The sequence below is a fragment of the Vicia villosa genome, linkage group LG4 (genome assembly GCF_029867415.1).
Source record: "Vicia villosa cultivar HV-30 ecotype Madison, WI linkage group LG4, Vvil1.0, whole genome shotgun sequence".
NCBI classification, from domain to species: Eukaryota; Viridiplantae; Streptophyta; class Magnoliopsida; order Fabales; family Fabaceae; genus Vicia; species Vicia villosa.
In genome coordinates this window covers 134,172,293-134,199,683 of record NC_081183.1, presented here as the reverse complement: position 1 = coordinate 134,199,683, position 27,391 = coordinate 134,172,293, and the positions used below count along the sequence as shown (strand labels likewise).

Here is a 27,391-nt window from a genome sequence, read left to right as displayed (position 1 = left end):
TGTCAAATACCTTTTTTATCTTTGTAAAATTATTACTATTAGTTTGTGAATTCCCATCTATATTCATAATATATAAGATCAAGTTGAAATTAAGATTTCGCCACTATTGGTTGTAAACAGTAGTCAACCTTGAGGAGTGCAATGACAGTTCATATACATGTCCAAATATATGATCCATAATTTTTTAACTTCATCCACACACAACAACAACTGGTAGAAATATATGATTCATTAATTTTGACTTCAACATGTTGGTCCTTGAGATGGTATCTACCTGAAAGCGGAGATCCTAAAGTACAAGCCTTGAGTATATCTTTTACTAAAAGATTTTCAGAAATACCTTTTTACTGAAACATTTTCAAATACACCTTTTGGTTATAACCATTTCAAAGGATTACTCCCAACTTGATGTTTTATTTGTTTTATATTAGATTTTATATATAATCAACAAACAAGGAATCACGTGCAAGGTATGACTCAGCCAGCTTTTCCTACAAAACTTCCTTTTGTTGTAGTGGGATCAGCCTATTGTTTCACATGTCCAATCATGTCTGTTTTCACGCTTTCCTACACTCTACATGCCAAGAAAACGCCAAATCAAACCCATCCCATGGACAGACCCTTATAGTCTGTATTAAAAAATTAATACTTTTTTGTTCTGAAATAGATTGTTCAAATGTATTAAAATATTAATACTTTTTTGTTCTGAAATACATTGTTCAAATATATTCAGCCATTTCACGGGAAAATCAAAAAATTCAAATCTCCCTCTAATATTGGATACCACCCCATTTGCATCAAACCTCAGTATACCTACTGATAATGCATGGGAGTCTCATACTCCATTCAGTGTTCCATTAGCCGAATAATTCTTCACTAAACTCTGTTTCAACATCTAAACTGAGAAATGTATTATATGTCTTGATTAATCCATGGAGTACGGAACTACCTCAAATCCAATTGCCAAGGCTACTGTTGCCAGACATCGGAGAAGATTTATTTTGGCTCATCAAAGAGCCGCACGTCGTCACAAGCTCCCACGTACACCGACGGTCGTGCCACACCAAATTACCTCCTCCTTCCAAATCGCATCCAACTTTACAAATGGTAGTTGTTCCATGGGTCAACCGTTGCTCCATTCATCTGCTCATGCAATGGCTAGAAAGAGGAGGAGGATGATTTTGTTTAACAGGAGGAATGCCCCACATCACCATAACAAAGAAAATATCCCATTGGTCGGAAATCATGTTCCTTCGACGAATATGACACCGACTTCATGTAATCGACAACCTCTAACTGACAACCTATCTAACCTGACTAGCACAGCCCCTTCCAGTAGACATGTACGACGTGGAGTACCGCAGAAAAGGCCCAGGCTTAATCATCATGTTAACAACAACCTCCTAACAGACTTTAACCAAACAGTTATCCAGGGGCCTTACACGGACGTGGCTTCTACGTCTAATGCACGTGTAAACGATGTTACACGAATTTCTGTCACTGCAGCTCATGCAACAGACGAGGGAGACTCTGGCTCCGATGATAGTCTCAACTTGGGAGACAATTCTGATGATGATTACGATGGAGTTGATAGTGAATCCTGCGTAGATGCCCATCTACAACGTATGCTTCCCTTCTAATGTTTATAATCTATTTGAAGTTTATATTAGTTTCTAATCTCCATTTACCATTCAATACAGAATACTCCGACATAGGAGATCGAGTTTGGGAATGTCAGTTTTGTCATGCCTCTATGTGGTATCAGGAACGGAAGATGAAGTCACGACATACCACTGTTCCTAAGTTCCATTGGTGCTGTAAGAGCGGAAAAGTTGTACTACCCTTACTAGCGAATCCCCCGCCACTGCTGCAACACCTCCTGCATAGCAGTGCCAGTGAAGAAAGCAAAAACTACCAAAGCAACCTTCGTGTTTACAACGCCATGTTTTCGTTTACGTCGCCAGGAATGAAATTCGACAAAACCGTTGCTGATGGGAGAGGGCCTCCTACATTACGCCTGCATGGTCAGACATGTCATCGAATAGGGACGTTGATACCGGATGATGGTCAGACCCCGCAGTATGCTCAGCTTTATATTTTTGACACGGACAACGAAATAGATAACCGGATAAAATGTTTCAGGTAATTGTATATTTCAGCCATTAATATATCACCATCGTAGGTCTTATGCAAGCTCAAACCTAACGCCTTTTAAATGATGTGCAGTGACAGTGATGTGGTCAACAGGGATGTCGTTGGTAAGTTGAAGGATATGTTGGACAACTGTAATCCACATGCAAAGGCATTTCAAATGGCGAGGGATCTGTTGAGAGGAAACCCTTTCTTAGACCTTAAGATACGACTGATCTGTGATCGTCCTCAGGATGGCCGTGTCTACAACACGCCAACTGTATCAGAAGTTGCTGCTCTAATTGTGGGAGATATTGATCCGGATACAACACGAGACATCATCATCCACGCCCGCAATGGCCATCTGCAACAAATTACCAAATTTCATCCTGCTTACTTGGCATACCAATACCCTCTCATTTTTGTTTATGGGGAGGATGGATATAGGAAAAATATCCTACACAGATTTGAACACGAGCAGGAGGTTACGCGGAAAAATCGTCAATCGATCATGGATTGGCTATCTTTCCGGCTACAATATCGTAACACCGAAGCAAAAACGTTACTTCATTCACGACGACTTTTTCAACAGTTTTTAGTGGATGGATTTGCAATGATGGAGTCAGAGCGTCTCAATTGGTTAAGGACCAATCAATCCAAATTACGTGTTGGGAAGTATAACAACTTGAGAGATCAATGCAACGACACTGAGACTAATGCGGCACCAAAGCGAGGAAAAAGAGTTGTTTTGCCATCTACTTTTGTTGGGAGCAAGCGGTACATGGATCAACTGTATTTTGATGGTATGGCCATTTCAAGTAAGTTGGGGTTCCCCGATTTGTTCGTGACGTTTACCTGCAATCCTGCTTGGCCGGAAATACAGCGTGCCCTTGCCGGGACTAGCTTAAAGCCACATGATAGACCTGATCTTATTACTAAAGTTTTCAAAATTAAATTTGATGAGCTCATGGATGATATAACAAAGCGCCACGTGCTTCATTCTCCTCCATCTTGCCTCGGCCTCGAGTGATTGAAGTGACCTGCATAATTTTTCAGATACTTAACAATCGTATTTTATGCACCAGATAAGAGGTTCCAAAACTAACAAGAAACACATAAATTTATTAGGCAGAGAACGTAAAACAACCAGTGTAATACTCACCTCTCTTGACTTCGACCGAAAAATGGATTCCCGTAACCATTGCTTGACATTTTTCTGCTGCGTGATAAACCCCAGATGCGCACGATTCTACCTGTTACAAAGTTTACAATAACGGCATCAGAAGACAAAGATGTTACCCTAATTTGACTTAAATATCTTATTAATCATTCTTACTCTGTGACCATTGGATCAATACCATTAAACTAAAGCCCAACTACTGTGTCGGCCCAATAGTGTATCTTTTTTTCCCTGCCTTTACAGTGATCAATGAGGTTTAGTGGTTCAAATGTTTTTGTTACATACTATAAAATTATTTTACCTATTGTACATATTACAACACTAACTATTAACAAACTTTAATTCATATGGTTTGCAACATTTACCACGTTTATCTTTGTTTTTATACAAAAAGTAATTTCTTTTTTTGTTTTTGGCTTTGCTGCACTTTCTTAACCAACGTTATTAAATTTAAATATTTAACCTATGTTATCAACTATAATGCCACCTATATATAATTACTTTATTTTATGGTCATTGAAAAAAATAATTTATTCTTTATTTACCATTCAACAAAATACTTCAATAATATATGGTGAAGTACTCTTCCATCCCATGTTGGTTCATTTGGTCTCTATTAGCTGCCTATACATTTTTCTAAATACTATATAAATTTTACTCAATACAAACCTTATATATTTACCTTATACATTTCATTTAATTCTTAATATAAACTAATCTCTAAAACTTATTTTTAACATATTCTTTCAAAAACACTTTTCCAATGCAATATTCTCTCATGTTTTTAACTTACCAAGATTTCACCACCCTTTAATAACAACTTTTACATTCCTTTCAAATTATTAATGAAAACAAATAATATTACTTAAATAACCACATTCCACATATATATATATATATATATATATATATATATATATATATATATATATATATATATATATATATATATATATATATAGCCAACCAAAAAACATAAACAAAATATAACCAACACAGATATCAACATAAGTTACTTAAAGCACCATATAACATAGTACAAAAATTCCATGTTTAGTTGTCCGGTAGAATATTACAACAACATTAATTATAAAACTCCAAATCACCCCACTTAATACACAACATGCAATAACAAGACACAGCTAACACTCATCACTTTCTTAACTGATTCCCACGGCAAACAGAGACAACTATTTCTTCCACTGGAGGGTACCTAATGGTGAACTGCAAAATATCACCTTTCTTGAAGGTTTTGCTTTTGGCAAACTCATACCACCCCCTGCACAGAAACATTTCAGTCTTCCCATCTCTCTTCTTGAGAACACATTTATGGCCCTTATGGTTGTCCCTGTCATACAACATGATGCTGGTCTTGCCTTGCATTTCACACCCAGTGATTACATCAGCAGGTATTTGCTACAATTAATTATACATTGCTCCAGTTAGAAATTGGTGCAGGACTAACTCACAATAACTATCTAAATAATGTCATGCACATTTAGAGTTTTAATATATCACTTACCATAACCTGAGTCCCCATTGTTGCAGGCTTGGTGACCTCCTTGATCCAGTTTTTTTCATTTTCGAACCCAACAAACTCATCATCATGCCTGAATGAAATTGTAGGCATTTAAAACTATTATATATTTAACTATACCCTATTACTATAACATAACAGATTTACACAATCTACGGTTTAATGCCTTATATGATGTATAGAATCAATCAAAACATTTAACTTCTCACTTTGGTTCTGGATTACCTTCTAAATATTTAACATTTAACAGAAATTGATATATCTACCTTGGCTCATCAGTTGAAATAGAAACGTGGTCCTCCTCAGCCTCTCACATTACTTCTTTTCCTTTCCAGTCAGAGCTCTTTTCTTTCACACTCCCACTTGGTCCACATTGCTTCTTTCTGCTGTTATCAACCTTTTTGCATCCTGTGCCGACAGTCCCTTCCCTACAACAACAACACACAAATTGAACCAGTCATCCTAATTATTTCACATTAGGCATATTATTATTATACTTTTTATTTGTAACTACCTAATTGTTACTCTAGGTTATACCTTTCTTCAACTGTTGTACTCTGTCCTTCCTTACTCATTTGCCTCTTCTTACACATATCAATGACTTGACCATGCTGTTCTTCCCTACATCCAAAAGAACATCGAAAATATCTTCTATCATAACATTTTTACAATTGTCACAGCACTTTTACCCTTATAGATTACCTACTTAATGTAATATTTTTACTTAGATACGTCCAACACTTACATTACTTCATCTGCACTATTACATGACTATAATAAGTATCACCTTGAATCATAGTTGCTAAGTAACATATATAGTGTAAAGGTTTTACCTCTCAGAGTCGGAAGATAATACAATTACATTACATTCGGCCTCTCTTCGGGACTTCCTTTTCCTGCCACCAGAACCAAAAACAACCTCATCTACACCAATTCCTGCACCTTTTCCAGAATGTGCGGATTGCCATCCTGCCTTCCATTTTATTGAAGTAATTCGTTTGTCGAGAATTCCCATTACACGCCTAAAGTGACTCTCGCGTTTCCAGAAGCATCCCACCCACTTCCTTCGGTTGACTCTCTCCCAACCTCTCCTCCATTTTCCTACAACACTAATCAGCTCCAAGACCCGGCGAATCTCAATCTCCCTCCTCAGCCTTTCCCAGCTGTCCTCCAGTCGAAGTTGTTCTATGGTCCTGATATTCCAACAAGACATGGAAACATTAAAACGACAAAGATCACCATTGGACTCATAACAACATAATCCCATGAAAGCTGCTTCCGCATAACTAATACAATATCAGAAAAATATAAATACATGCAACTAACCGTTGGGGGACGTCATATGGTCCTGAATCCGTCATTGCACCGCGAATAACGATCGTTGCTCCGACGACTGACTTTTCCTCACCGTCCAGAAACCCTAAGTCTTCGGGAAAATATGTAACTCAATTTCTGCCTCCAAACCTTATATGTGCTTCTGGTGCATGTATATGTCTTGGGCCCTTAACTACTATATTTAGCCTAATGTCTTTGTGCTGGCCCATTTTAGGTAGTACAATTTTTGTCCTTTTTAACAAAAACAAACATTCTTCTAACTATTAATTGGAAAATTTTGTCTTTAGTACTTTCTGATGTCACCTATATTTTATTTTAAACTCTATTATTGTATATTTTATTTCCCATTTTGGATTTCAATTTTTTCCCATTTTTTGACATATAGGTCCCACTAATTTGGACTACAATAACATTATAAATTTTTATTCTCTCTCTTTAAATATTTAAAACACAATATTTAAATATCTTATTAATCATCCTTCCTTTGTGCCCATTGGATCAATATCATGAAACATCAGCCCAACTCTTTTCTTAGCCCAATTTTGCACTGTATTTTTTTCCGTCCATTCAAGTCTTCAATGAAGTTTATTGGTTCAAATTTTATTCTTACATACTCAAATTAATTTTATATTGCATAGATATTAAAACCCAAACCATTAACATCTTAAATTCATATGGATTGCAATATTTACCACGTTTATCTTTTGTTTTATACAAAAAATCATTTCTTGATTTGTTTTCAAAATTACTGTACTATCTTAACCAACATTATTATTATTATATATTTTACTTGTGTTTTCAACCATAATACCACCTATATATAAATCATAAGTTGTTTAATCATAAATCATAAGTTGTTTAATTTTAATTCTTAATATTCTATAATTAACTTATCCAATAATAACATTTTTTTATATATTTTTATGCTTTTATATTTAATTTAAATTACATCTATTTCCATTTACCACACCAATTTTTGTCCTGTAATCTATTATTTTCCATAATATTAAATTTTATTTTATACTAACCTTACATATTAACCTGTACCATCTCATTCAACTCATCATATATAGCATTTTTGTCAATCATATTATTAAATTATTGTTTCAACTTCTAATATTTTTTATAATTCTTATTCTTCCTAACCTAAATGCTCCATCCAACAGCGGTACCCGTGCGTAGGCACGGGTATGTTACTAGTATCAACAAAAACTCTTTCATGAGCATATATTTTAATTGCCACAACAATATTGAATGTAATTCATGTAACAGCAAGATAAAATTGAAAATCACGAAGTAAAACCAATAAGAATTACGTATCTTTAATTGACGGTAGCATCGTGATTCTCGCCCTGGTTCGGTTCACTAGCTAGACTTCTATTTATTCATCTAACATATTATATGTGCGTCATGTGCAATATTTGGAGAAAATTACATGCATGAATGTGTCAAGATAGAGTGGGTAAGATACCAAATTTTGGCTAGACTAATTCAAATTAAGAGACACCAGTACGACAGAACAAACCGTCGTTTGCTCTCAACCCACACAGCAACGCTTTCCACTTTCATTCCATTATTACCTTCGTGTATGTTCACAATTCATTATTACCCTTGAATTCGCTTATGAAACTTATCACAATAATGTAACGTATGCCTCACTTATGATAATCATTATCAATGCTGATAACACAATATGTTATTATATAACTAAGCACCATATGAATCCTACGTTTGTTCATTATTATATTAGGATATTAATTAACAAACATCCTCCCTTAATCAACATGATATATGTGAAATATTGGATCGAACTCTAGTATGGCCGAAGGGTAGCTTCTTGGTTCGACAGGATTAAGCATGAAGTCGAAGGTTGTTCACATGCTTGTGTCGAAGATGCTAGGGTTGTTAGCATGTTAAATTAGGTTTTAGTGTTTAAACCCTAATTTGTTAAGTTAGCTTGTTTATTAAGTGACTTGTGTAATGGGCCTTGTGGCAAAAGCCCATTAGTTAGTATGTTAGGTTTTATTATAAATAACATACTAGTCTCTCATCATTGTAAGCTGCAAATCCTAATTTAGGGTGAGAGAGGTTATTTGTTATTCTTGTAAACTTGTAATCTTGCTTTAAGAGAAAGTAAAAGAATAACAGTTATAACCAATTCTTGTGTTCTTCTTATCTTCCTTAATTACCTATTATACTTTGTTCTTGACATCGTTTTTCACAACAAATTGGTGCGGTGAGCGTGGAGAAGATGCCTTCAACAAAGTTTGAGATTGAAAAGTTCACCAGAGTGAATGATTTCGGTCTGTGGCGCTTGAAGATGAAAGCCCTACTGGTTCAGCAGGATTGCTTGGAAGCGTTGAAGGGAGAGGCAGCCATGAATGCAGAAGAGCTAGAACAGGCAGAGATTCCTGTTGAGGTGGAGCATGAAGAAAGCTAGTTTGTTCCCTTGATGTTGTAGAGTTAGTTCCAAGGTGGAGATTTGTGAGATATTGGATCGAACTGTAGTATGGTCGAAGGGTAGCTTCTTGGTTTGACAGGATTAAGCATGAAGTCGAAGGTTGTTCACATGCTTGTGTCGAAGATGCTAGGGTTGTTAGCACGTTAAATTAGGTTTTAATGTTTAAACCCTAATTTGTTAAGTTAGCTTGTTTATTAAGTTGACTTGTGTAATGGGCCTTGTGGCAAAAGCCCATTAGTTAGTATGTTAGGTTTTATTATAAATAGCATGCTAGTCTCTCATCATTGCTAAGCTGCAAATCCTAATTTAGGGTAAGAGAGGTTATTTGTTATTCTTGTAAACTTGTAATCTTGTTTTAAGAGAAAGTAAAAGAATAGCAGTTATAACCAATTCTTGTGTTCTTCTTCTTCCTTGTCCTTTATTCTTCCTTGTTTTATACTTTGTTCTTGGCATCGTTTTTCACAACAAATTAGAGCGGTGAGCGTGGAGAAGATGTCGTCAACAAAGTAAGTGATTGAGAAATTATTTGCTAGTCACCCTAAAAAATGTGGCTCTAATCTTGGACTAAGTTTTACTATCCTTTGCTTGAGAAGTTTTGGACTTTGGACCTTAGACTTAGGACTTAATTTTCCCTTTGCTTGGAGTGGTTCTTGAGACCTTGTGATTCATCTGGACCCTTGAACTTTAATGTCAAAATTGGCCTTATCCTGAGAAACTTTTGATATTCATCTTAGACTTGAGACTTCATCTGATATATTATGGTCTTGGGAATTCATCATATGCCTGGTTTTCATCTGCTTGCTTAAAGATTCATATGATGATATGCTATTCTTGCTTTCTTGCTTATCTTGTGGCTTAATCCAAAAGGAAATGAATGCTTACTTTGACCAATGTCAAATGCTTGCTCCATCTTGTGGTTAGTACACTTGCACACACACAAAGGCTTTTTCTTGGGCTACTTTACAATGAGACATTTTATTTCATGTCATTTACTTGATGCTTTAGGATATTCTCTTCATCTCATATCCACTTCTTCAATTTTCAAAACTTCTTTCTTTTTCAAAAACTTCTTGTTTTAAACTTCAAATCTTTTCTTAATAAACCTTGACTTTGTCAAGTGATCCCGAAAATCTTTTCTCATTAAATGTTAATACACCTAAGTATATTCAAACTCTTTCAAAACTTCTAAAAAAGACAAATATCATCAAACTTCTTTTTGTGTCATTGTGCACATTTTTTAAAATCCTTTTCTCAAAGATTGGAAGTTTAGTCTATTCTTGAGATGATGCAAACTCCTATACTTCTATAAGATGTTGTGAAGTGATTGACGTTTTCCACTTGAATGTTGGGATTTACTTGTGATAAATTCCAAGTAATGTTCTCTATATCAAGATGATGTGAATGCCCACTTTCTCATATATGTGGGTAGTAAGTTAAGTTTCCACTCGAATACGATGAAACGTCTTTTCAATTAAATCAATCAAAAAAATTTCATGCTTTCTTTTTATACGAACTACAAATGCTCTGACTTCCCTATTACATAAAAGGGGTATGTAGGCATAAAATGTGATGTCTTGTCGAGCACACAAAAGTAATTAAAAACTTCTTTTCTTATCACCTCAATATTTTTTGCAAACAACCTGATTTTATCATAACATGAATTTTAAAGAGGTTCCTATGGAGTACCATAGATGTGAGGGGCGCTCATACCTTCCCCTTGCATAATCAACCTCCGCGTCCAAATCTCTTTTGTTTTATTTTTGCATTTTATCAATATTTTCCCTTTCTCTTGGAAACAATAAAGTTCGGTGGCGACTCTTGCTTTTCAAGTTAAGTTAATCAATAACTTAATCTTAATTTTTCCCGCCGAGAGAACAACGACATTTGATGAGACGAAAGAATAGGACCACACAAGACTCTCTACTCATGTACTCGCACCAGTATTGATAAACTTTCATGTATGCCTAGAATGTAGGATGGAGTTATGAAGGAGCCATGGCCAAATGTTTTATAACCTATATCCCAAAGACAGTGAAGGGGAGACAAATGCCCATGGTGGAAAAACCGAAGTCATACAAAGGAATGGCGCCAACACCATACTTGTCACATATTCTTTCGACCTTAGAAGGACTCGAGATTCCCCAATCATAAAATGAAACAACTTCCATAAAAGCGTCGTCAAGGTCACCTGCTTTAGAAAAAGCAGAAACAATAGAAGAGTAGATAGGATCCATCCAAGAAGATGGAGTATCCTTTTAGGATTTGTGAACACTTTTATGTGATTTCTTGCTCATATCCCGCTAACTTTACAATTGTAGGAAAATGAAACGCTAAAGAAGAAGGTAACTACTATACTTGAAAAAGAATGACTCAGAAGAAAAAGACACTTACCTTTCTAATGGATACTATAATCTAGCATGTAGAAGGACTTAAATACGTCAAATCATTTGGACGTAACACTCAAAAGTTTTGGTTCCCAAGAACTGTAATGATGACACCTCTGAAATTACGTTTGAAGTATGATGTATTAAATACACGGTTTCCTAAAGAAATTGAAACACTTGTCCTTCATCTTTCTTAAAGTGATCTAGGGGAGGTCAACATCTGAGGCTGTAGTATTAAGTCTCCGCCAACCCGTACATTAGAAAGGGCTTAGGGGCAATTGTTTTGGGTTGACCACATCGACCCCGGCCGACCACTAAGAAGGGGCTCCAATCCTTCCAGAATCTTCTCAGCAAACAGGGATAATCATCCTAATGATCATAAAAGATATCAACTGCGAGTATATCCAACAACTCTTCGGATTTCACAACTAACAAATAACGAGTTTGTTATTTCTCTATCTGTATATATTAAGAATGTGCCAAATTGAAGTAACATGTTTTAAATACAATTTCATTTTACTCTTCTTCCTCAGATATTGACTTGAGTGTTGAGGTATTCATATTACCGTTGTTCACTCCCCATATCAGAAGTTGCAATTCACTATCACCATCGTTCCTTATTTCATCTCTCGTTCTAGAATGGAACAAGAGTATTCATGTCTTTTTATTTGATTCCCTACTCAATTCCTTAATTTTGAATCTCCTAATTAAATAAATGTTATAAATAATTAAGAAGTTAAAAAGATTTAAATAGGAAGCAACCTAAAAAAACAAATCTAATACTCATATATTCCAGTTGATAACCCGCTACTAATTCTTCATCTTATGGTAAATCAAAAGGCGTCACATTCTACTAGGAAATATATTAAAAAACAATTAATTTCATACGTTCATATATATTTTTTTGCTTGTAATTTATCATACCGTTAAAATGACAATTGTAACATCCTGACGTTAATAAATCATACACGTGGATTACAACACTAAATATTAATGAAGTTAAAAAGCTCATACATGTGGTGATTAATTTGTGGTGCTTGGAGATCAATATATAAAATCCTATCTTTGGAGGATAACACCTAATGTCAAGCGGCATTCAGTGAAGTCAGTGGAGATCTCTGATCAAGCTGTGTGTCTGATGGTGATGTTTATCATAAAAAGTTCTTTCCAGCCTCATCGGGAAAAAATTTAAGATTCTGGTCAAGTGCTGTCATACCCCAATTTTACCCCCTAATATCCCACTTCATTTGCATTAAATTCAAAGGAGTTTGACCATTATCATCATAATTCATCTCATATAAAGATCCTCATGCATCATCGCTAACGTCAAGATACAAGAGATATGTGCTTGTTTGTTTGCTTCTTTCACAAGGCATGTGTGGTGGATCAAGGAGCTCAAGTAATTTGGGTTTTGTGACTCTCAAAATGATCCAAGCTTCTCATATGATAAAGTGATTCCCCTCATCAATACTCAAGTTCAAATGTGCCTCAATTCAAGATCATCAACTTTCCAAATTCATTTGATGAACCAAATTAGGGTTTTGAGATAATTCCCAACGATGTTGACTTTTTGGTAAAAACATGATCTTTTGATTTAAAACATGATTTAAAATTCTCATATGCTTCCTCATAGCCCACTCATATGATTCAAATGGCTAAAGAAGCTTGATTCATTGATATTAGAAAGACTGAGATTCATTAGGTAAAAAGTCAACTACTTAAGAATCAAGTTGACTTTTGGGATTTTTGGTCAACCGTTGACTTCTAAGGTCAATAATCATGAAAATATGGTTGATGGAACCATTTGATCAAATGAAGAAATTTGGGATTACTTGCAAATTCAGGTTCGAATGACCAACTTTAAAAGCTTACAACTTCCAAACTAAGTCATCATTTTTCATGCCCAAGGGGTGTACATCAAGATGATACTTCATACTTCAATATTGTAGAAGGAATTGATCAAAAATCTCACGAGGATTAGGAGTTATGTATTGATCAAATTGATGTTTCAAAGTTGTAAAAATGTTCAAACACTTAGAAATTATTCTAAGTGTTGAAGAACTTATTTTCTTAATTTTGTTGGCCAAATTTTATTATGATCCAAGTTGAATTTATTCAAGTGACGAATATGAAAGTTGAAGTATGTGATTTCCTCTTCCAATGATCCCAAGAGCATGGATTTCTTTTGCTTGAACATGAAGTTATGATTTTCACAAGAGGCCATTGTAGAGTTGTTTGTTCAAGACAGATTTGCACCAAATTATATTTCACACGAATTCAAGGGAACTTTTGGCCAACTTCCAAGTATCTTTTGAGCATACCATCAACTGGAAACTTGTTCCATGCCATAAGATCTTCACATTGATCCAAATCTTTCATCATTTGATCTTCATTCATGGAAGAAAAAGATAATCCAACATACCATCTCAAACTTCTTTGTGCATTACTAGAAAGATGGATTTTGATCATTGCATCTTTTCCATTGATCAAGGATACACTCTATAGATTTTGAGCAACCAAGATATTCATTATTTTGGAGAACTATCGCTTGTTTACGAATTTTCTACCGTAAATAGTATTATAAAAATATATAATTGTTCTCTATCGTTCACTTTAAAGTTTAGTAATGTTCACTTGCTCGTACTTCAACTTCCATACTTTTTTTTAATAAAAAATAATCAATAGTGATTATTTTGATTTAAAATTGATTTGATTTGTATGTTGGTTGATCTCTCATTTTCCTTCATAGGATACTTCTATATTGGAATTTAAGATGTTTATAAAGTTTATGTTTATGAGATGTCCACAATGGAGAACTTATTATGAACCAAATTGAGAGGGCAACATGTTGATAAAACATTGATACATATTAGTTGCTCACACGAGACAAAACAATGCAACAATAATAGATAGTATAAGATGTGATTGAACATTATTCTCTTGTTAATTGGTTTAGCCGTCCCCTACCATCTTCTTTATATTTCATCATTTGTGTTTGTCGTATTTCTTAAAGCAATGGTGTCCCCAACATCAACATGTACATGCATGTTGAATGTCTCTTTCCGTACTTCTACTACATTACAAATTTTAAAAAAAAAAAAATTCAACTTTTCCTTCTGTATGAAAAAAGGGCAAAGTGAGACATTTTTGCAATTATTTTTAAAAGAAATGAACTCTTTATAGTAAAACTATAAACTTAAACTCTTACCACTTAAGTATCTCCTCAAATGTAAAAAGTATTCAACTTCTAAATTATTGGAAGCCACTAAAATGCGAAACGTCTGATGTCTGATGTCACATCCTTCTACTATTACCTTGCACTCAAAGGTATCAAACAATAAATAAGTGGCAATTTGGTTGTTTGTGGATCAAGGGACAATGTCATTGCCCTTTCAAACGAGAATTTGAAAAGATGGTTTTGTGTTTTCTCTATTACTATAGTAACTAGCACTTGGAATGTGTTCACATCTTACCCATATAAGATTTTTTTTACCAAGTGGCAACAATCAATTATTTTAGCTTATGTTCTTTTCCTAATTTGTTGTTTGTGAATCATTAAGGTTAATATAATTTTTATGGTATTAATACTTTTACTTCAACACTTCTTATTAGTTTGATCGTGTATACTTGCATATGCAAAATAGTCATCAAGTTCTTGACTCTGTTGTCGAGAATTGTGTCATTAATATTTTAATTTTCGTTAAATTTAAAAAAGTTACACTTAAACTTTTGACACTTTGTCATCGGGTGATACGATAGCTGTGTGAGTTATTGTATGCACAGATTATTAATTCATGTATACAGAAGAGTCCCTGACTCACAAAGATCTTTCAAACTCTTAGAGTGGAAGAGAATAAATAAGTCACTCTATTGTTTGGGTATTTCACGACAGAATAGACCAATTTTCTCATTTCGCTAAAGCTTGGAGGGTACAAAAAGTGATGAAAAATGGTGAGTTCTGCTCCATTCCGTCCATTTTTAATTAATCCAAACAATGAAATATAAATTTATACCATCACTTTCTATCTCATTCCATCACATTCCATCACATTTCATTCCAGTCCATCAATCCAATCATATTTGAGAAACATGAAGAAGATCTTGAAGAACAACAAGAAGACAAGACACAACAAGATAGTATTGAAATTTGTTGGTGCACAGGAATCAAAGATGATAACAAAGAGAATAAACAAAAGAATAACGACGCAAAAGGATGAGAGAATAATTGTTGTGTTATATTAATGATAGCTACTACAAGGCTATTTATACAAAAGAAAATTTGTCACATAAGCCCTAATAGAATAAACTTAGTGAACAAGTCTAAGGTACAAACAGTACAATACTACGAAATAATAAAGTACCCTTACTAACTAAATAACTAAGCTAACAGGACCCAGAAGGTAAAACTTCTGGTCAACACTATTTTCTGAGTAACCATCAGAAGGTTAGTCCACATCAGAACTTCTGATGCTTAGAACTTCTGATGCTCATCTTCTGAATATGAATTACTCTTCAATAACATCCCTTAATTCATATTCTTCACTCAAAGCTGACAACACCAATTCCATCCCTTTAGAGAAGAAATTGATCAGTCTTGATTTCCTTCGTTAGAACATCTGTCAGCTGCTTCTGCGTGCTACATTGCACAACCTCTAATGTTCCATTCCGGACTTGGCTTCTCAAGAAATGATACTTAGTCTCAATATGCTTGCTTCTTCCGTGTAACACCGGATTCTTGGCAAGATTGATTGCAGATTTGTTATCAATCATCAGCTTCAGAGGCTTCTTCACTTTAATCTTCAGATCTTCTAATAAGTTCAGAAGCCACACAACTTGACATGCAGCTACAGCGCCTGCAATGTACTTAGCTTCACATGTTGATAGAGCAACAACAACTTGTTTCTTGGAAATCCAAGAGATAGGACCTCCCAGAAACATAAACAAATATCCAGAGATACTCCTTCTATCAACTCTATCTCCACACCAATAAGAGTCATAGTAACTCAATAACTTTGATTCTTCTTTTCTCCCATAAGGAAACAATATGCCAAACTTCAAAGTTCCCTTGATATATCTCAAGATTCTGACAGCAGCTTGATAATGGGACCACTTAGGTTTACTCATGAACCTACTAACCAATCCAACTGCATAGCATATATCATGCCTGGTATTACACAAATACCTCAGAGAACCCACCAGCTGTTTGAAGATCGTACCATCAACATCTTCACCTTCAGAGTTAGAGTCCAATTTCTGTTTCGTTTCTGACGGTGTAAAAGCAGCTTTCCAATTCTCCAGCTTGAACTTCTTCAGAAGTTCTAACTCATACTTCAGGTGATGCAGAATGATACCATTTCGTGATTATAGAATCTCCATCCCTAGAAAATATGACATTTTTCCAAGGTCTATAATCTCAAACTCATTCATCAGCAGCTTCTTGAACTTCATCAAATCTTCTGGACAACTCCCTGTAAGCAATATGTCATCAACATAAAGACACAACAGAATCATATTGCTTCCATGATGTTGCACATAAACTCCATATTCCATCTCACACTTTTGAAACCCTTGCTTTTTGAAAAATGAATCAATCTTCATATTCCAAGCTCTGGGCGCTTGCTTCAATCCATACAGAGCTTTATGTAGCTTGTAAACCATCCCTTCCTAATTCTTTTTCACAAAGCCAGGGGGTTGTGACACGTATACCTCCTCTTGTAATGGACCGTCCAAAAATGCAGACTTTACATCCAGATGCATCAAGGACCAACCTTTGTTTGCTGCTAAAGCAATCACCAGTCTGATTGTTTCATGTCTAGATACAGGTGCAAATACCTCAAAGTCATCTAGTCCAGGTTTCTGAAGGAAACCTCTGGCCACTAGCCTTGCTTTGTGCTTACCAACTGATCCATCTGGCTTCAGCTTTACCTTGAAAACCCATCTGACGCTGATGGCTTTCTTCTTCTTTGGAAGTTCTGTCATCTTCCAAGTCTTGTTTCTTTCTATAGCCTCAAGTTCTTCTTTCATGGCATTCAGCCAGACTTTCTTCTTGAACGCCTCTTCAATACCCGCTGGTTCAGAATCTACTAACATGGCACACTGAATGACATCTCCCTCTGAGTCAACTTCAGTGTCTTGCAACATGTCAAAATCTGCAAACCTTCTAGGTATAGTTCTGACTCTTTGTGGCCTTTGATCTACTTCATAGTCACCTACTCCAGAGTCACCACATCCAAAGTCACCACCTTCATGATCATCACCTCCAGATACATCCCTTCCAAAATCATGACTAACACCAGACTCTGGATCATCATCAGAGTCTGGATCAGAATCTGGATCAGAATCAGACTCATCTTTAGAAGATTCTTCATCTTCTGACTCTAACTCTTCTTCAAAAATTATCTCTACATCAGAAGTTGGTTGAGACTCTCTCCAATCCCAAACTTCTGATTCTTTCACAATGACGTCTTTGCTAACTTCAACCTTTTTTGTCTCTGGACAATAGAGCTTGTATGCACCTGTACTGTGGTACCCTACCAATAACATCAATCTGCTCCTATCATCCAATTTCTTCCTTCTAGCTTTTGGAACGTGTTTGTAACACACATAACCAAAAACCTTCAAATGACTAACACTTTGCATTTCTTTAGTCCACTTCTCTAAAGGAACAATTTCCTTCAGCCTCTTTGTTGGACACCTGTTGAGCACATATGCTGCAGTAGCAACAGCTTCTCCCCAAAGGTTGTGAGGAAGCTTCTTCTCTTTTAGCATACTTCTCGTCATATCAAGCAAAGTACGATTTCTTCGTTCAGCCAGACCATTGTGTTGAGGAGTATAAGGAGCAGTAACCTCATGTTCAATTCCATTATCATCACAGAACTTCTGGAATTCTGTAGAGTTATATTCACCCCACCATCCGTTCTGAGAATCTTTATCTTCTGACCACTCTGCTTCTCAGCCTTCACCTTGAACTTATGGAATTTTGTGAACACCTCAGTCTTAAACTTGATAAGTGTTACCCACGTCATTCTTGTGAACTCATCCACAAAAGACACAAAATACCTATTTCCTCCAAGTGAAGGTTCTGGAAATGGTCCACACACATCAGAGTGCACTACTCCCAGAGCATGCTTTGCTCTTGGAGAAACTTCTGATACAAATGGCAATCTGAGTTGTTTGCCTTTCATGCATACCTCACATGACTTCTCAGGCTTCACAATCTTAGGAATGCCATGTACAAGCTTCTTAGAACTTAGATGCCCTAGACTTCTATAGTTCAGATGCCCCAACCTCTTATGCCACAGCTTACTATCACCTTCTGAGCCTTCTGCACTCAGACACTCTGTTTTAGCTGTTTCTACATTCACCTTGAATGTTCTGTTGCTTCCCTGTTCAGATTGCATAATCAACTTCTGATTGGAATCATACAACTTCAAGAGATTGTTCTTCATAACAACTGAGAAACCTTTTTCAATGAACACTCATCAGATTGCTTTTGATTCCAGGAACATACCAAACATCTTTGATCAGAACATTCTTCCCATTCTTCACTTTGACTTTGACATTTCCCATTCCTTCTGCATAAAGGTACTTGTCATCAGCACATCTAATCTTTGTCCTTCTTTCAGAGTCAAAATCTATCAGCCATTGTTTGTTTCCAGTCAAGTGATTTGAACACCCAGTGTCCATATACCACCACTCTGACAAACATCTTCCGTCAGACTCTGAAGCCATCAATAGCATAGGTTCATCATCTGAATCACCTTAGCTATATTTGCTTCTTCCGATTTCCTTCTTCCGATTTCCTTCCTTTGTTTGCCAAACAGTCTCTAGCAAAATGCCAAACTGTTTGCAACAGTAACATTGAACTTTCTTCTTCTCCTTTCCCTTCTGATATTTCTTCTCATCAGAAGTTAAGGCTTCCTTCTGGAATTTATCACCACGTCTATTCTTGGACTCTGACCAAGAATGCTTCTGGTCCTTCTTGACAAAAGAAGCTTTCAGAGCTTGCTCAACTTCCCTTTCAGAAGTTCTTTCAGTCAGACGCAACTCTTGTGCTTCTAGACTTTGCAACTCTTATATTCTCATGGTTTCCAGATCTTTAGAATGTTCAATAGATACAACAATATAATTAAATTGAGGAGTAAGTGACCTCAATATCTTCTCTATGATTACTTGTTCAGAAAGGGTTTCTCCACAAGCCTTCATCTCATTAGTGATCAAAATCACTCTAGAGATATACTCATAAACTTTCTCATTATTCTTCATGTTGAGATTCTCATATTGCTTTCTCAGGGATTGAAGCTTCACCTTCTTCACTGATACGTCACCACTGTAACACTTGACCAGTATATCCCACGCCTCTTTTGACGTCACAGAATCAACAATCTTCTCAAACAGATTCACATCCACACACTGATGGATGAAGAACAACGCCTTCTGATCTCTCTTCCTTGTTTCTCTCTGCGCTTCTCTTTGTTCTTCCGTTGCATCCGCTGCAACCGGAACATATCCTTCAGTGACAAGATCTAGAACATCTTGAGCACCAAATAATACACGCATTTAAATTATCCATCTATTCTAGTTTTTACCATCAAGAACTGGAAGTTTGGTATTCAAGTTGCTTCCACTCATCTTCAAACTTGTGCAGAAAAACAGATTTCACTCACACTCACACAGTGTTTCCTAACCCACAAACAACCAAGGAAAAATGTGATTCAACGCAACTTTGTTTCCCAGAAACAAAATCAATCACACAGTAACACAACCTCACGTTCACTCGTGTTTCCCTGTGTTTGGAACCGGAGCTCTAGATACCAATTGTTGGTGCACAAGAATCAAAGATGATAACAAAGAGAATAAACAAAACAATAACGGCGCAAAATGATGAGAGAATAATTGTTGTGTTATATTAATGATAGATACTACAAAGCTATTTATACAAAAGAAAATTTGCCACATAAGCTCTAATAGAATAAACTTAGTGAACAAGTCTAAGGTACAAACAGTACAATACTACGAAATACTAAAGTACCCTTATACTAACTAAATACCTAAGCTAACAGGACCCAGAAGGTAGAACTTCTGGTCAACACTATCTTCTGAGTAACCATTAGAAGGTCAGTCCACATCAAAACTTCTGATGCTCATCTTCTAAATATGAATTACTCTTCAATAAAATTCCCAATAATAGAGCAAGAAACATCAGAAGCTATATTGTCTATGATCCAAATTCCATGAGCATTTGTATCATAAAGCTACAAATCAATGTATTTCAGTTTGAGTTCAAACCAATAATATTTTGAATGTAGCAAGCTATTTGTTAAAATTCATGCTTGACACATAATTTGTTTAAGAAAAAAAAAAAAAAAAACCTCCCAACTACGTTAAAACTTAGAGCATTGTTAATATGTTATAATGACACCAAAATTTATTACACCTGTATTTTATACCGTAGGAATTATGCGAGTGTTGTATTTATACCGTAGGAATTATGTGAGTGTTGTTCCTTTTAAATAAACCGTAGGAATTATGCGAGTGTTGTATTTATACCGTAGGAATTATGTGAGTGTTGTTCCTTTTAAATAAAAAATTAAAATACTGTATTTTCTACGGTGTAGTGTCAAAATTGAGTCTCAATTTAGCATTCTTCTAAAATTATTAAATAAATCTAGGAGGCAACTATCTTGACATTTCGACCATGATATCTTCTTCAATCTGTTTATTTGTCTTTGGAATGAGTTTTCTTTGCTTTTGAGAGTCCAGCTTTTGGTTCCAGTTGGCGTATTCTCTTAGAATTATTCCAATGTTCCTTTTGAATATTCAAAATTTAAATATAACACTAATTTACAATTTTATGTAAAATAAAATGTCTTCTACTATAATTCATGTGCATTTTTGGTAAAGTATATGTTTTATTTTCAAAGAATCAAAACACCTTTTTTTAGAAATATCTGGCATAATGGGAATCTTCACTTTCTATGTAAAGGTGAATGCCTCTGTATAGGGTTTCCAACTAAAGTTTGGTTTGGAATGATTCACTACTTTATTAACTTTTTCAAAAAGTAGTTTTGTCCTTTTCTTTAAGGAGTCATATATTTTGAGCATAAAAATTTAAAAGAAAATTAATAAGATTATTTCTAAAAATTTATATTAGTGAAAAGGTATGCATTTTTACAATAAACTAGTTTTTTTTTTTTTTAGTGAAAACTCTTAAAAATCAGGTAGTCTATTCATATTAGATTGTTATTAAAATAAAAAACATCAATAAAACTTATTAAAATATAGGAAAAATATTATAAAAATTTTTTAATCTTTTTTTTAAACAAGTGTTTAGGTTTATACGGGGATTATACATTAGTCTACAATACTTATTTGAAAAAAATTCCTCAAATTAATTATAGAATATTTAATTTATTTAATGATTTTTTTCTTTATTATTAAATAAATTAATATTTATTTATTAGTTTATATTTAATATTCATGTTGGTGCGCGCTCTTGGTAAATCAAGGGTGATTGTTGCTCTCTCTGCAACCACTGTTGGTTGTTTTGCTAAACATTTAAATATTACTTATGCTTTTTATGTAGAGATTTTTGGTATGATATGATCATTGAAATTGTTTATTTTAGTTGTGATTAGAGACTTTTTTATTTTTAAAATTCTATCATGATTTCGAGACACTTAAGAATTTGATGGAGAAACTTTGTTGAATTTACTGAAAAGATGATCTTTATTATCTCTTATATTGCTAATATTAATTTACATATTCAATATATCCAATAGTGAAATTTATTTCTGCTAACATTTGCCATGCTTTTTTAAGAATAAATATGGTTTCTAAGCGTATAAATTCTCGTTAATTCTATTTTAGAAGTACTACTCCACTCTTTTTTAATTCAACCTATTCTCCTTAATTATTTATAAATACAAAAATTTAATTAGACAATTGGTTTATTTTGTATAAACTCGTATTGGGTTTTAGTATTCTTTTTTATTTTTTTATTTTTAATGTATTAGAAGATAATCTATTTTTTAAATTGAGTTAAAGTAGTGTTAGCATAACTATAATGCCTTTGATTTTCTTAATTTGCTATCATCTTTTGATTTTAAGATATATAAATTAATATTTTAAAAATAAATAAATTAATATTTGATTTTTCACTAAAACTATCTTTTTAATTTAACATAAAAAGACAACCATGTGTATTAAAGCCAAATTTCAAAGTCACATCATGACGATATGTTTATTTTAACTTGTTACTAGGGATATATGATATCTTTAAAGTGAATAATTATGACAGAGATATGAATTTGATTTTGAAATATAATATTTCAAAGAGTTTTTAATTTTAAAAAAATAAATTTCATGGAGAAATAATTTGTGTATAGGATCAAATTACACCAAAATGTCAAAGTTTAATTTGACATTAAATCTCACCGTTAAAAATAAACCGTTATATTAAATAAAATAAAATAATAAAAAATATATATAGTCTATTTTTTCCCTAAAAAATAAACTATTTATACATTCGTTTGATCGAGTATTATTAATGGTTGAGATTTAGTATCAAATTAAATTTTGACACCTAAGTGTAATTCCATCATATTCTATTAAGTTGATTCATTGATAGTTTTATTAATTTTATTTAATTCAATTTAAGTATTTTTTAAAATTTAATAATTTTAATTTTGATTTTTTGAATTTTTTATTATGAAAATCTTGATGAAGATGTAGGAGAGGGGAAGGATGGAGATAAAAAAAAAAAAAAAAGGATGTTTATGATTCACAATTAGATTATGTAGTCTTGCAAAATCTAACAATTTAACTTTTGAAACAAAGATCAAATTATTTAAATTAAAAACTAATAATTAGGTTTATAGTGTCAACTAACAATATATATCTTAGATATTAAAAATTAAAACTGATTAGAATAAAGTAATTTATCTAATAAAGTTATATTTAAGGGATCAGCTTTTAATAAATAAAGAGGCAACATAAAATAAAATAAAAAACTAGGTTAAAAATTTAGAGTCTAATAAGATTACTTTTAGCTTCTAAAACAATAGATATAATTTAATCTCTCATTTTTTTCTCTAACTCTTCTATCTATCTCTTTATTAATAAGAATAATTAATAAAAAATTCATAAAAAGTATTTATAAAAGTAAACTTGCTTTTTAAATTAGAGTTAAATGCCTTACTAATCTTTTATTTATTAAATCAATTTTTGATTTATCTAATAAATAACTAGTTTCTTAATTTTCTAATTTTTTATTTGTATTATTCTCGTCTTATTTTAGATTCAATTTTACTAACATGACATTGACAAAATAAACAAAATTTAATATGGCAAATTGGTAAAATTGTCTTCAACATATGGCATGAAATTTTAAATTTATCAATATACGGACCACAATATTAGATTAAAATATATATTTTTAAATAAAAAGATTAAAACTTTGACTAAAAAAAATAAGAGAATCAAAAGTATATTTTAACTTTTATATAATTATTGATAAATTTTTATAACTAATTCTATCAAACATCCCTATTAAATCAACTAGTCTATAGTACAATCTTTAGTTAGATTTTCCCTACTTTTAACCAATTTATTCAATTCTAGGTTTGTCTTTCAAAACTTATCCAAAGAAAATCCAAAAACGGCATCATAAGAATTTGAACAAACTAAATAATTGTGCTGCTGCTGCCTTTGTCCACTACCTAGAAGTTTGCTAGAAAACCGTCCCCTACACTGCCATCTAGATTTGCTTCTTAGTGCTCAATCCATCGTTTCAACCTATTATCATCTTAGCTCTAACTAACTGTGCTCTATTTCGTCGTTATTATAACTGTGGTGGAAAGTTTGCAGTTATTACCCCTACATGAATGTCCTTTTTTGAGAGATCATCAATGGATTATCATGTCCCATAAGATGGTACATTTTAAAATTAATCATTCAATATGGAAACTCCAATTTAGATGTGCATCAATCTTTATTGGGTTTTGGAACTATTAAGTGAGTTGTTGAAGTTGTTTGCCAATTTTATTTTTTTTTGGAATTTTGTTGATTGTTGTTTTTTATTTTTTAGATGAAATAGTAATAATTATTGTAAATTCATTCATATAATTGTCACATTCAGAGGACTGGGTTTTTTCTTTCTATATTTCTTGTTTTCAATAACATTCTTGTCATTTGGCCGTGGGTGCATACGATTTCTTGATCGCAATACTATGGCTAGTGCCTAGCATGAAGGATTGTCAGTGCAGGAGGAAGAAGAAGAACACCACTACGTAAAACACAAACAATGACGGTTGTGAAACACATATAATGACAACTTTGGCCCGTGGGTGCATACGATTTCTTGATCGCAATACTATGGCTAGTGCCTAGCATGAAGGATTGTCAGTGCAGGAGGAAGAAGAGGAACACCACTACGTAAAACACAAACAATGACGGTTGTGAAACACATATAATGACAGTAGCACGTCCGTTGTTATATAGCATGTGATTGTATGTATATTGGTTACCATAACAGGCGTGCGACCGTTGTTATAAATTAGATAGTGCACTACTTATAAATATGATTTATGAAAACAACCGATGTGTTATAATAAAAAGGTCTTGGGTTCGACTCCTACAACACCATTTTGGGTTTTATTATTCGATTTATAAGAACGGTTGAATTAACAAGCATTGTGATATTATTTCTAAATAATTCTCAATCATATCATACTAGATATAGCAACACAACAATTTTTGAATTGAAACTTGTATTACATCAATGACATAATTTCATTAGAAACCAAACAACCTACAAAGATCAGAGAAGAAACACTAATACACCAGTTATGCGTAAGAAGGAATATCAAAACTTTCAAAGAAGGGAAAAAGAAATTTGAAAATACAAAGAGATGTAGTCATTCAACAGCTCGAGGTTTCCAACTTCCAAGAGAAAAAAACTTAGAGAATTAAAGAAACAATAATGAGCAAACTTGACATGCATAAAATCTTTTGGCTTTTAGACTTTCAAAGTTTAGAGAAGAGGAAGAATCAAAAGAACCAATATAAAAGCGAAGTTCTTCTTTAAACCAAAACACAAAAAGAACTTCATTTAAAGGAATTAGAGAAGAGGAAGAATTAAAATGAGTACTTCTGCTAAAACTTCCAACAATGTTGAGAGAACAGAAATCATTGTGTTTGTAGAGGTCAAAACTCATGTGCAAAACCCTCCTCAAAATCAAGAAGAGGTCCAAGTTATTGAAAGTTGTGATGGTTGTACCGAACCTTTGAGACCCATGAGAGCTCTTAGAAAGAGGAGATTAAGAAGAAGAAGGGTGAAAAGATCAGTCATCATCAATTCTGATGATGATGAAACAAATTATACTTGGTCAAACTTTCTCTCAGGAAGAGCATTTAGATATGATTGATAAAAAAATGACTGGCCTTTTTGTATGTTTTCAGCTTAAGGTTTATTTAATGAAAGTTGTATTCAAGGAATTCTATAAACGTTTTTTATCTTTCAGCTTAAGGTTACAACTAATCTATCAGTTTATTTTGACGTGCACACTAATATAGGGCTTTCACCATATGGTTTCAAGGATTTCAGGAACTCCTTTCTTAAAAACAATAATCTATTAGCTTTCATCATATGGTTGTATGCTACAAAATCTAAATAAAACCAAAACACAGTTGCAACAAAACAAAAATAAAGGAAATGTGAATGTCACAAAATCTAAAACATGAAAAATACACAATCATAAGAACATAAACAGATGCGCTAACCCTAAGAATTCATAAGCACCAGAGAGAGAATGGTGACGCACCAAAAATGATATTCGAAGATGAGGGTGAAGATTTTGCTATCGCTTTGGTCTCGTTTACTAGGTCACCTCTGTGTGTTTTGAACGAAATAAACTACCTGTTATGTTTTAATTTTGTGGAAAAAAATTTCACAACGGTTACGAGCTTCAACCGTAGTGATATATGAAACTTATAACCACAGTTGAATAAAACAACCGAAGTTGTTATACTTTCAATTTTTAAATAAAAAATTATTAAGGGACATGTGCTTATTTTTATTGTAAAAATGAAAAAAATGTTGATGTTGGAATTCGAAATTTGTCACCCAACTTATATGAAAATGGTTTTTATATGATCTTTGATGACAAGTTTCTTAATAAAAAAAACATGCGCATAGAAAATGTGATATGACTACGATGAATATTGTGGTAATATAGTGTCACAGAAGGTGTATTGCGTAGTAGTGGAAGAAGGGTTTTGCTTTGATATTGAGAAGGATGGAGAGAAAATAGGGGATCAAAGATGGTGGTTGGTGGGGAGATTTTTATGCAAAAGATCTATTCATGTGAAGTCGATGAAAGTGGGGATAGCGAAACTATGGAGACCGGTGAAAGGAGTGACCATTAAACAAAAAAAAAATGAGGGATTATTTAAGAACATTCTTGAGAGCTTTTTAATTAAGATTGAAGTTGGCATCTCCTTTCAAGCTGTATTGCATGAAATCATATTTATTGTCGAATATACTAACATGAGAAATTGAAGAAATATTTTGCTTGAAATTGACTTAATCTAACCTTTCGTACATTTTTTAACGTGAATATTCTTCTTTTAACATCTTTTAATTAAATGAAATAATACTCTACAGATACTATTAGTTCATTTAAATTAAACAAAATAAATTACTTTGTTGATTATTTCTATATGTATTTTTCTTAGTTTTTAAAGATTAGATTAGAAATGTCAAACTACTATTTATACTAATTGTTTGATATGGTATATTTTACATCCCATTTTCTTATTCAATAATTTTATTTTTATTGTTATGCTGTTTCCTTTCTTCTCAAATATATTGGGATTTTCATGTCTATCTACTAGATAGAAGAAGTAACCTTTTTCCGTACGCATCGACATGAAATATTGTAAAGTTAATGCTTTCATCTGGCTGTCACGATCATCAATTACAGGTCCACCATTGAAACCATTGTTTTGAATCCAAATTAGAAGCTCTCAAGAATAATTTATAGACTGGGCCACAATCCATCTAGCATAAGAACATGTTATAAGTATACTTTAACAACTCTGGAGATCCCATCAGAACCACATGATGAAGAAAATATTATAGTTAGTCGGTGGTATGTGTTGGGTAAACTAAACATAAGGAAAAGAAAATAAAAGACACACAAAATATAAAGTTGTCCTAGACCGGCCAAATATTCGAGAAGAGAAAATTCATATTTAAGTCAGAGCAAAAACATGTCAATTAATTCTCATATATAAAAAAAGATCCCATATGAAGAAAAATGGATGGTTAAGAAAATTCTCATTATTGTCTTATTGACTACCTT

At 33.4% G+C, this 27,391-nt stretch overlaps 1 protein-coding gene across 1 annotated transcript; it reads left to right on the top strand.

The window, feature by feature from the left end:
• Positions 1-932: 932 nt before the first annotated feature.
• Positions 933-3,160, top strand: LOC131597913 (uncharacterized). The gene is made up of 3 exons (XM_058870571.1): positions 933-1,623; positions 1,701-2,142; positions 2,227-3,160. The coding sequence occupies exons 1-3, from the start codon at positions 933-935 to the stop codon at positions 3,158-3,160; spliced, it is 2,067 nt and encodes a 688-aa protein (XP_058726554.1).
• Positions 3,161-27,391: the final 24,231 nt, after the last annotated feature.

What these genes read in the sequence shown, in the direction of transcription:
- LOC131597913 (XM_058870571.1), top strand. Translation starts at nt 933, where the DNA reads ATGGAGTACGGAACTACCTCAAATCCAATTGCCAAGGCTACTGTTGCC. An exon ending in CGTAGATGCCCATCTACAAC is followed by an intron (nt 1,624 to 1,700) that starts GTATGCTTCCCT and finishes CATTCAATACAG; the next exon opens with AATACTCCGACATAGGAGAT. An exon ending in AACCGGATAAAATGTTTCAG is followed by an intron (nt 2,143 to 2,226) that starts GTAATTGTATAT and finishes AATGATGTGCAG; the next exon opens with TGACAGTGATGTGGTCAACA.